The sequence below is a fragment of the Alligator mississippiensis genome, chromosome 1 (genome assembly GCF_030867095.1).
Source record: "Alligator mississippiensis isolate rAllMis1 chromosome 1, rAllMis1, whole genome shotgun sequence".
Lineage (NCBI taxonomy): Eukaryota > Metazoa > Chordata > Crocodylia > Alligatoridae > Alligator > Alligator mississippiensis.
In genome coordinates, this window is record NC_081824.1 from 133,169,781 (window position 1) to 133,181,804 (window position 12,024).

Genomic DNA, 12,024 nt, shown 5'->3' on the forward strand with positions numbered 1-12,024 from the left:
AAGATGCTCTTACTTACATGTTCATTTCCACCACATTCTCCGCTGCAAAATAAAATGTCTTGATCTGTGGGTGGTTGATCTTAATAGCACTTAAGGAAGGGGAAAAAAGACATACATTTTATATTTGTATGTATGCGTACATATATATATGAACATATACAAGAAAAAAGAATTGAAGTAGTTAAGATCATACTATTTGAGAGAATAACTTATCCCAAACACAGCACTTGCATACATTCTAGTCTATTAATAAAGATCAAATAATCTACCAATTAACTTAGCTCCTTTCTCAGAATCCTGTGCCATTTTTAAATCAAGCTGTAAGGGTCACATCATTCTAATAAAGGTAGAAAGAACACTGGGTCAAGAGAGCTAAAAGATAAACTTGCATACATTTCTAGCATATTAATATTTTGGCTAAGTACAGACAGATATTCATTTTTTATTCTAGAAATGCAGCCACCTGCCTGCCATGGCCCAGGCCAGAAGCCAGGGGGTGCTAGAGCACATCTCCCTGCTCAGCTGGAGCAGACAGCTTGAGCCAAGGCTAGTCTACCCACCCTGCAAGAGGTGAAGGGGGGGAGTGTGCAGGAGAGGTGCAAAGCATCCTGGGATGCTGGGGGACTGTGAGTTAACTTGAATCTGGAGGGGATCTGGGGCAGAAGTTCAATAAACTGTTCCAACCTAAATCAGTTAAGTCTGATACTACTTCCATTCAGGTTTATCTTAAACCAGTTTGGGCCATTCTCAAAGTGGTTTATGTGGACTGAACTTCTGTTGTGTTACAGATTTGAACAAGTTTCTGATCATTTATACCAGATTCATGTGTAATTTCTGTCCCTAGCTCTTGTATTTCAACCCATTTTGGTGGCAAAGCATTAAGAATTAATAATAAATTCCTGTGACAATAATGTAATATAGTGTAACATAATATGCAATAATATCAGCTAACTTAGCTATGGTCCATGCTTGGAAATAATCACAAACATTTTGTTAAGGAGATGCATCAACTAGAGAGAAAAAATTCAAATGCTGAATCCTCACATACTAAAAATCCATCTCAATTCCATGCCCTCTCTTTGTCAGAATAGTCAACCTGTTTCAAAAGATTAAATGAGAGACTAAAAGTTCATAGACCTGAAACCTGCCATAAGGAACTGAAAACTGGTGTTGTTAGATGGCAGTTGGTAGCTTATGTGAAATGAATTGAACTCTGTCCAAACAGCATACCTAGATAGTGACAGAAAGCATGCATCATCAAACTCGGTGGGTGCATATACATGTGATGCTATGCTGCCGTAGCAATGCACTACCGTGACATAGCATCAGCGGGCACAAACCTTGATGCCGCAGCTATGTCGCCATAGCAATGCACTCCTTTGGCATAGTGTGCTGCTATGGCAACATAGCGGCTAAAAATTACTGTGCTGCTGGCACAGAGGAGTATGGGCTGTTACAGCACCATTATTTAGTACTTCCAAAAGGAAGTACTAAATGATGGTACAGTAACAACGGCACCGTAGGGGCACATGTAGACATGCCCTGTAAGTGACAAATTGAAAAAGATACTTTCATCAATATAGACTGAAGTCACCAATTAAAACACTGGCAAGATGGCATTACAAAAATTACACTTCAGTCATCATTTCTCCATCTGTTTTTGATTAAGTAGAAGATACCAGGCATTCTCTTCTCACAGTGCATCTACATGTGCAATTAATGTGCTTGAATAAACTCTGGAGCTTATTGCTCCCAGAGAAGAGATTACTGCACTCCTAAATAGTAATTTATGCTGTTTTGATTTAAAACAGTGGTCTCCAACCTTTTTAAGTCAGAGATCACTTTTTGAATTAAAAAGCAACCCAAGATCCACTGTGTGCTGCCAACCCCCCTACCCCACCCCACCCCACCCCACCCCTGCCCCACAGGTCAGTCTGTGGAGAGGGAAGGGGGGACAAATTGAGGTGAAGGGAGAAAAAATTATTGGGGTGTGCACCCCCAGCAGGTAAATCTGTGTGGGAAAGGGTGGGGGAAGGGGAAAGGGCCATGGCAGGGGGGCAGATCGAGGCCCCTGCCATGAGGGAGGGAGTGGGGCATAGGCAGGAGCAGGGGCTGCAGTGAGTGGGGCCCTGGCCAGGCTGGGCTCTGGGACAAGTGGAGGCCCAGGGGGCACGTGCATCCCAGGCTTCCACTTGTTCCCCACTCCGCCCAGCCCCTGCTCTTACCTGTGCCCCACTCCCTCCCTTACCGGTGGGACCTCAATCTGCTCCCACCCCACAGCAGTGAGAGAAGGAGTGTGACTGCAGCACGGGCAGGCCCTGCATGGGTGGAGCATGGGATGAAGCCACTAGTAGCTCATCTGGGGGGCACAGGGAGGGCAGGGCACACAGCCCAGGAGGGCACAGGGGCATGTGCCCCCAGATCTGTATGCCAGCCAGGCCAACTGCCACTGTGAGCTGGGGCCAAGGCAGCACCAGGCTCTTCCCAAGGGGGTCGCCCGAGCTGCACTGCAAGCTGGGGCCTGTTTGTGCGGTGGGCCCCAGCTGTGCTGCATGCCCAACAAAAGTCACCACTGCTGAGCACCACTGCTGTCCCACTGATACTTTATTGCTCTGTGATGCTGGCAGGGCAGCCTATGTCAGCCATGCGGCGCAGGGAACAGAGGCGAGACTGGAGCAGGGCAGCTGCCCGGGAGTGCCACCGCATGACCCAAGCTGCCACTCCCGGGCAGCTGCCCCACTCCAGACCCACCTCCATCCCCAGCACCACGTGGCTAACACAGGCTGTCCCCAGCTCAGGACCAGCAGCTAAGAGCAATAAAGCAGCTGTGGGACAGCTGCGGTGCTTGGCAGCGGTGTCTTTTCTCCAGCACACAGCACAGTTGGGGCCCACAGCACAAACGTGCCCCAGCTTGCAGCACAGCTCAGGTGAACCCCCCAAGAAGAGCCTGAGCCTGACCAGCATGCAGATCCGGGACCATGCCTCCCCCTTGCTCTCTCAGGCTGCATGATCCCCCCTTCCCATGCCCTGTTCATGCAGTGCCTGCCCCTGCTCCAGCCACACTCCTTCTCTCACTGCTGCTGCAGCCACCCACGCTGCCCAATTTTTGGAGGGGGCATGTGCCCCCTGATCTGTGTGTGGCAGATACGGCTCCAGTTGTGGGCTGGACTTTGTGCCCCGAGCCCCACTGCAGCTGGCCCAGGAGCAGCTCATCACTACATGCCTCCCTCCACTAGGCTGAGCCTCATCCCCTGCCCACCTGACAGTGGGATGCACGTGGCATCAGGCCACTCCTGGGCCAGCTGCATTGGGGCTCTGGGCATGAAACCCAGCTTGCAGCAGCAGTTGCCTCTCCCCACGCATAGATCGGGGGACTTGTGCCCTCCAGTGTCTCTACTGGGGTGCTTGAAGTGGCAGGAACCCCCCCCCCACATGCCTGGACGAGCTGGCCCACCCAGCTGGGACCCCACTCACCCAGTGGCAGGGGGCACGGGACACCTGGCCCACCCAGCCAGACCTGGCAGCAGGGTTCGTGGGTCAGCCCAGCCATGTGCGTCCTGCCACTCTCGATCGCGGTACCTCTAACAGTCCATTTCAGCGTGGTGGGGCTAGCCCCCCTGACTAAGATCGATTGTCAGGGGCTCCCTGATTGACTGGTAGATCGCGATCCACTGGTTTGTGACCACTGATGTAAACCTTTCTGCATTTTGAAAACAATATTATAACAGGTGCTCAATATGGAATAATGGAAGCTAGAAAAACTCTGAGAAAACAAAATGTAATTCTAGAGTCATAGACTTTCCCTATTCCTTAAAACTTCATATCTAATGTCTGTTTGCAAGTCTACCCCTAGGTACTATCCATTGTTGTGGTAGACCTTAGGGAGGAAGGTATTTTTTAAAGGCCATAATAAAGACCACATGAGAACTTCTGATTAACATCATTGAATTGTGTTCAGAAACACCTGAAAGCCAGTGCTACATATGAAGTAATGAAAAAATATACTAGGCAGTTATATGTTTAAATTAAACAAGCCCTCAAGTCCTGAACAAATGGATGTTTCCATGTGACCTTCAAGTGTAATTGAAAATAGAGGTCATTGCAAACATCTTGTCTAAAGAATAGCCTTCATAACTACACAGGTGAAAAACAGTATTGTTCATATCATTATTGACTATCCCACTAAGAACATAAGCTGTTTTTTTAGATAACTGCAACAAGAAAGCCCTTGAAATACTAACCTATTGTGCTAAAATACTAAACTTACATACAATACTACACTACCGGCTGGAAAGTTTCTGAAATGGTTTTCTACATCCCTCTCTCTCTCTCAGCCTCCTGCCCTGAATATTTTATTACTTATAAAATGGACCTGCTCCAAAAGGGAAAGAGACTCCGGCCCAGTGTACTCTACAGCTTTATGATTAGGCTCCGGTGAGATTCAAATCCCTGTCCTGAATCAGGCAGAGTAGGAACTTGAGCTTTTCTCTCAAATCTCAGGTGACTACCTTAAACACTGAACTACTGGCAATTCTGGGGTGGGTGTCTTTTCCCTTCCCTCATCCTACCTGAGAAAGTTTCAATAGGTCTTGAGCTGGCCTCAATGCAAATAGTAAAATATTGAAAGTTTCTACATGGCTCTAATTATAAATCAATATAGATTTTACCACTGCAAGGTGCACTAAATTCATTTTGCACACTAACAAAATTACACAAATTCCATGATAAACTTATTGTTGGAGGCCTAGGTAAGCCTGATCAGGTTGAAGATGAGACTCAGAAGTCCATTCATGACATGCTTTACTACAGCTGGGGATTTTTGTGAATTATGAATATGCCAAAATACACAGTTTTAAGGACAAACTAGGAGAGGGGAAAGGGTTTAAAATCAAACAAAGCAATTGATAGATTTAAGTCAAATCTAATTAATAGTTTTTGGCTGAACAATATGAGAGGAAAATTCACTAATGCTGAAATAAAATGTTTTATGCTAAAAAGGTCAAAATATTACCATTTATTATTTTAACACTTTATTTATTATTTTGTCTCACATTTAACTTAAAAATATGTTATCTAAAATGTAAAATTGTTAACAAAAAGGATTTTCATTTTAGCTCAAACCAAAATTTTTAAAAAATTGGGGGGACAGGGGGTTCATTTTATTGAAAATAACAAAACATTTGTTTCGTGATTAACCTGAATTAGTAATATTTTGACTTTTTAGTTCAGCCACAAAGATTGAAAAATACATTATTGGCACAGATCTATTCATGGCCTCCATCAATCTATCACCACCAAATCCAAATATAGCTTCTACTTTATATAATCTTATGCTTCCATACTTGTAGGTGAACAATACACTTACTGCTTTTTTTTGCATTCAGTTGCTCGTTCCACACTGAAATCTGGCAGATTGATGAATCCTTCCGCTTTCTCTGCCTGCAAAAGAACAAGTCACATTCATTAACCCATGATCAAGTGTAGGACAGTGCTGCCTACCCAAGAGTATGCATGCAAGTGTAAACTCCTAACAGCTTTTAATACTGTGCAAATTATTTGCTTCATGTCCGTGCAGGAAAATGAAAAACTTTCCTATAGGAACTACCTGTAATGCCAATTTTAGTGAAATGATACAAACTCTGCTCCTCTGCCTGTGCAACTAGGCAGGCAGTGAGTGGCTACGGATGAGAAGTAGACATAGATGTACACTCCCAATCATCAAAGCTGAAGATGATATACAGCTAAAAAGATTACTCCTCCCTGCAGCATCTCTGAAATGGCCTTTATTCAGGATTTGTGACAAGAAAAACTACAATATAGTCCAGTGTCAGTGATGGAAACAAATTTAAGAGAAATATTTAGACCCATATCTGAAAAGGATTAAAACTGAAGCTGAGCTGGGGAAATGCACGTGCCTTTGTAATGATCTCTCACAGATACTGCCACATATAACAGTCATCTGAGCCTCATGTAGGCAGTGTGGGAAATGAAACTCAACTTTCAGCTCAAAAAAAGAGAAGCCGCTTATCTAAGCTGAAAGAAAATGTCAATAGATATCAGTAGGAGTAAGAGCTATATCCTCTTTTCAGGCATGGCCTTTAGAGACAATGTCCGGGGAGTACATGCTTTTTCTGATTCGACATTCACTAAACAGATGTGGTGCAAAAACATAGAACCCTTCTTAAAATAAAATATCTCATTTTCTAGATCTATCTTTATTTACCTATCTAATGTTAGAGCAGCAAATAATTCTAGGAACAATATAAGAGTCCAAAAGCCTGATCTCTAGGTGAAATTAGGTAAGCAAACATTTAAGGCTTCATTTTCTAATTTGTTCATCCTTAGCCTATTACTGGTAACTGTAATGGGAACAGAATCAGACCAATTGCAAACATTTTTTAAAGTACCACCTTACCTGAATTGCATGCACAAATTAAAGCCCAGAAGCTTATTTTAATAAGCACGGCACTAAGAATAAGAAGGTCAAATCAGTATTGAAAACCTGACTCTTTCTGATGACTTCATGGCTAAGTACAGGCAGTCAAAAAGCCTGAGGCTGAATTAATTCAATCTTTGCAGCTTAGTCTAAACTGCATAGATTAAACTCATAAGTAAGTGAACAGACGTTCACTTCCAATTCCAGAAATGCAGCTATATGCCTGTAGTGGCCCAGACCAGAAGTCAGGGGGTACTAGACCACGCCTCCCTGCTTGGCTGCAGCAGACCACTTGGGCCAAGGCTAGCCTGTCCACCGTGCAAGGGAGGGGGAGGTTGAGAGAGAGGTGCAAAGCATCCTGGGATGCTAGGGGACTGTGAGTTGACTTGAATTTGGAAGGGATCTGGGGCAAAATTCAATAAACCAATTTAACCTAAATCAGCTAAGTCTGATACTACATCCATCCAGGTTTATTTTAAACCATTTTGGCCATTTTCAAAGTGGTTTATATGCAATGAACTTCTGTTGTGTTACAGATTTGAACCAGTTTCTGATCACTTATACCAGTTTATGTACAATTTCTGTCCCCAGCTCAAAAGTATCCCCCACCATCTCATTGGGTGGCAATATTAATCAAACCAGCAATGGTACAGACAGCTCAGAGCATAGGGGAAGAAGCGCATGCCTGAAAATGCTTCCTCTGCCTCCCACTAGCCAGTGGGAGGAGCGGGGGGGGGCAATGTTGGCTCTATTCCACTCCCATTAATTTCAATTTCCATATTTCTGGGACTTCTGGTCCTCTCTGGCTGCCCCCAAAGACCTCCTGTCTCTCTATTCATTGTGTTGAAAAAGTGCCTTTTCCAGTACTGCAGACCTAATCAATCACTTTTTGGGGTGATCAGGAAGTAATTTTGTCATATTTGGCCAAGTGGCAGAGGCCAGAAGGGGGTTTCTGCCTTTCTTGAGGCATTAGAGAGAGGTTCAAAGGAGTAGGGCTTGGAAATGTAATAGTATAAATGCATAGGACACTTACTTGATTGCAGCTCCCAGGCATTACAATTGTAAGAGTAAAATATTATCAATAAAATTTTGTTGCACCTTGCTTTTTGTTGTGGACTGGGGTGTTACAGGCTAACAGAGTCAGTTCCCACAGATAAAAGACACTAGGCAAATTAGTGCACAAAAGACGCTTATGGACCTTGAGCCTGTTAGCTTATAAAGTGTTCATGGAACAGCACCCTCTTCTAATGCCTTCTGTGCAGCAGAGAGTATTAAGCAGTGAGCAGTGGACTAGGCTGTAGAGAGCCCATATAAATGTCTGTGTAGTAGGATGCCTGGAACCTTACACTGGATCCATTTTGATGTTGGTATATTAGCAAAAGTGTCATGTGGGGTAAATCTATATCACTCAATTACAGCTCCAGGAAGGGCTGGGCTGAGACACACCATGCTCACTCTATGCACATACTACATCCTCAACTGAAAGTAGTGCTGACATTTTAGTGGAGTATTTTATGCACTCACCCAGTAAGCTCTGCTTATTGAACAGCTTATTGGTACACATGCAGTGCCACAGTAAGTCAATTATCTAACTTGGGTTCTGGAAATACCTTGTAAAGCGTAATTGAGAAATATCTCAGCAAGGCACTGCCTGGCACTACAACTGAGCAGTATAGGCATATCCATAGTATCGTTCCCCAGTTCTGAGCAGCTGGAATACCATATTATATTTGTCTTTATTCCTCTGGCATGGCCTTATTAATTATAGTGGATATAAACACCTCTCTTCTATGAAAGACAGTAAAGCAGACAAATAAATGTATCTATGCATTCAGGGAAAACAAACTTGTATGTTCATGGTATCCTGGTAATATCCTGAATTGTTTTATTTCCAGTTTTTCACCCCCTCAGTCCTAATCAAATTATAATTCTGAATACATACACTATGTTAAAACAGCTAAACTATAGAAAGATATTTCAAAGACTAGAGAAAAATCAGATACAGGAGAAGGTGAAGAAAGTTGGCAGCATCTTAAGTCACAGTGAACATGGACAAAACATGACTATAAATGGTGGAGACTCAAAAACAGCCTTACATTTTTATACTTTCCAAGATTTAAACTTGAGTCGTTGAAGATGCTGAGAAAAGGATTAGTAGAGGGTAGAGGCTTAGCATCTCTGAAAATCAGTTACATTCTAATTATCACTACTGAAGTTTGATAACACATGTTCAGTGGGCATATGTGTAGTCTGCATAAGACATCTCTAAATAAATATGCATTTCAGTCAGACCAAATTGAGAGCTCTGCTAACAAAACAAACAAAAAAAACCCTCTCTTTTATTTTATTATGATTTTAAGGGATTTTTTTTTTCAATCATTCAGAGTGACTAAGGAAAGTTTCATTTTAAGGACTGTTTTGCTGTTGTTGCTGGGTTTTGTTTTGTTTTTTTTAAATGAGGAATGTGGGTTTGCTACTGCTGTTTTTTTCCTCTGTATTATATTTTTAAATTGTTTATTCAGAGTGCCCATGGCCCAGGTTTAGCTTTTCTGTCCATTTTTTTTATGTAACTAATTAATTAAGAGAAAAATATCAAACATATAAAAATGAAAACCAACAAGAAGTTCTAGTAAAAATCAAATATATCAACTGGATAAATCTCACCCTGAACTAATGCTTTCAACCCAGAAACTAGAGTGAAAAAAAGGAAAGAAATATAGGAAAGTCAGCGAAAGAAAAAGGGTGTCCAGTCACTTGCTGGCTATTGAAAAATTAGAAAGAAAGAACACAGATTTATTGTATGAAAATCTTTGTCACCTACAGTGCTAAATACAATAAACACCCTGAATTTACCTTTGTATTCCTCGTACCAGCCTCTAACAACAAATGACAAAAACTCTATACAAAAGCTGCATGTGGTATCAAAGCAGCACAGAACAAACTGTTGTTCTTGGGTATTACCACTGGATTATCAAGGTGAACCTAGAGAAGTTGGTTTCTTTATTCCATCCGCCCAAAATTGACATACACAACATTTTAAAAAAACAGAGATGAAGAGGGTTTTACAAAAGAACAGCTCAAATCCCCACCTCACTTCCCAACCACACCCACACCCCAATAAACCAAACCTTTAAAAGTAGAAAGGGCAAAACTCTGCAACCCCACAAAGTGTTGGGTAGCATCTAGTATTGATCTGTATTTACACTGTTTATCCAAAATAAATTAATCAATAAATGTATAGAACCCTAGTATGTACATTCTTATAGATTTGAGGGCTCAGTAAGAGCTTTCCTCTTGGTAAATTTGTTGTGAATAATATCTGCCCATGGCCCCTAAAATGTTTAATTCAGACAGGCCGAAGGTAATAACTTTTCTATCGCTAGTCACATAACCCAGTTCCAACTCCAAGGTGAAAGGTTTCTCCTTTCAAAGGTTATTGCACAGCATCCACTGGGGCTAGGAGTACAGTTTAAATACAATTAGCCAGAACAAGAGTTAAGGATAAATAGTGAGAGTATATCACCACCTGCACTCTCTTTTATTTTATTCATCAAAAGATACCCCATATGTCTGTAAGTGAGGGCACCTGAGTTAGGGGCAGAAATGACACATAAAATGGTATGAGTGATCAGAAATCAATTCAAATCTGTAATACAACAGAAGTTCAGTACACATAAGCCACTTTGAAATGGCCAACACCGGTTCAAGATAAACCTGGATGTATGTAGTATCAGACAACTGATTTAGGTTAAATCAGTTTATTGAACTGATTGCCTCCAGATTCAAGTTAATGCACAGTCCCCCAGCATCCTAGGATGCTTTGTACCTCCCCCGAAAGTCCCCCCTCCTCCCCTCCCCCCCAAACAGGATGGGCAGACTAGCCTCAGCCCAAACTGTCTGCTCTAGCCAAGCAGGGAGGCATGTTCTAGCGCTCCCCTGGCCTCTGGCCTGGGTCACTGCATTTCCAGAATCAAAAGCAAATGTCTGTTCACTTGCTTATGAGTTCAATCTACACAGTTTAAACTAACTGGCAAAGACTGAATCAATTCAGCCTTGGGCTTTTGACTGTCTGTACTTATCCCCAATCTCCAAAAGTTAGTCCAACAGTTCTCCCAACTATACAGTTGGTCCAATAAAAGATCTCACAAAAGGCTATGCCTCTTGAAATTTCATGTCTACACTCCACTCCAATAATACTCCAGCACTCCATGGTACCCCATGACACACTCATTGACATACCTTTCAAAGCTATACAGGAGAACCTGATTTTTGTCTCTACCCTGGAAACAAGGTTCATTATCCTTGAGACAAGCCTTTTATTAGTTGATTAGCTCCTCTACTTTCCAGTGTGCCATATGTGACAGACATGGGATGAGAGGGGAGTCTAGCATCAACATTAGTTCTGCTGACCTTTTCTTTCCCCTATTCACAAGCAGAAGTAATAATCTGCTCACCAGGTTTCAGTATGAGTCCTCCAGACTACACCAAAAACTGCTAGGGGGAGGCAGAACCAGATCGTGTCCCTTTTACCACTTCATTGTTGAGGCATCAGATAAATAGAACATCAATGAAAAGAAGAAACCAAGGAATAGATGTGTGACTCACAACTGAGTCTGAAGCTCAGTCTGGATAAACTCCAAAATGCCTGGATGCTATCAGAATAATTTATTAAGGTTTCTCAACCTTATTCACAAACCAGATGTCTTTCTCACTTTCCCACCCAACTACGTCCTTCTCAGTTCCCCAACCCAGTCTGAGGGTATACCCAAACAGTAGTCAAGCTAGCTAAAGTACCAATAGCCATGAAGATGAGATAGCACAGGTTGTAAAATCTTACTAAGACCATGGCTTTTTCTTTATTAGTCATTCCATCCAGAAAGAGCACACACCAATTGCAGATGCTTCTTCAGCCTGATGAAGTGTATTTATACCCAAAAGTTTGCTAAAAAGAATTTTTCCAACTGTTTGAGTTGGTCTAATAAAAGATATCATGTCTACCCAAAGAACCTTGTCTGCCTAAGTTAGACTAACACGGCTACAATCTATACTCCTGTACTAAGACCAGGGATCCATATTCAGGTCACTCGTTCACACCAATGTGTAGGCTGCCACATCTTAACTGCAATTGAGGTCACACTTCTGACAATACACTTTCTGTTGAAATTGCTCCACTGTTGTCCTCAAATCTCACTACAAGTATCCCTGATAGCATTTCTTCCTCTCTTCCTTCTTCTGTATAAGACCCAAGACATGTAAAATATAAGGACAACAGCCAAACCAACAGGAATTTCAGGAGCCTGTGAAGTCCCAAGACAGATCAAAACTGAAAGCTAAAGGTCCACCGCAGGTTGTAAAGAATATGCACCCAGACCTTGGAAAATGTGGATTCAGTTACAAATTCCACCCACTGCTTATTATTCCTCAGCTCTTCTAAAAATGGCAATGTCCAGTATCCTGCTGTTGCTATGCTACAGTTACCAATGTCTGGTCAATGCTCGTTTCTACAAAAAGATTTACAAAACAAATACTCTTGCTGTAAAGAACCTGGTCATGAAGAACGAGAGATAGTCCATGTAACTAGACTAAAT

At 42.3% G+C, this 12,024-nt stretch overlaps 1 protein-coding gene across 3 annotated transcripts in view; it reads right to left on the reverse strand.

The window, feature by feature from the left end:
* The window catches only part of IPCEF1 (interaction protein for cytohesin exchange factors 1), a 126,631-nt gene that overhangs the window by 46,648 nt on the left and 67,959 nt on the right, over positions 1 to 12,024 (reverse strand). For all 3 annotated transcript variants that reach the window (XM_059714218.1, XM_059714211.1, XM_019479797.2), the window contains 2 exons: positions 5,366 to 5,439; positions 18 to 89 (listed from right to left, as the gene is read on the reverse strand). In XM_059714218.1, the coding sequence (XP_059570201.1) occupies positions 18 to 89; positions 5,366 to 5,439 (146 nt within the window). The remainder of the gene's footprint in view (positions 1 to 17; positions 90 to 5,365; positions 5,440 to 12,024) is intronic.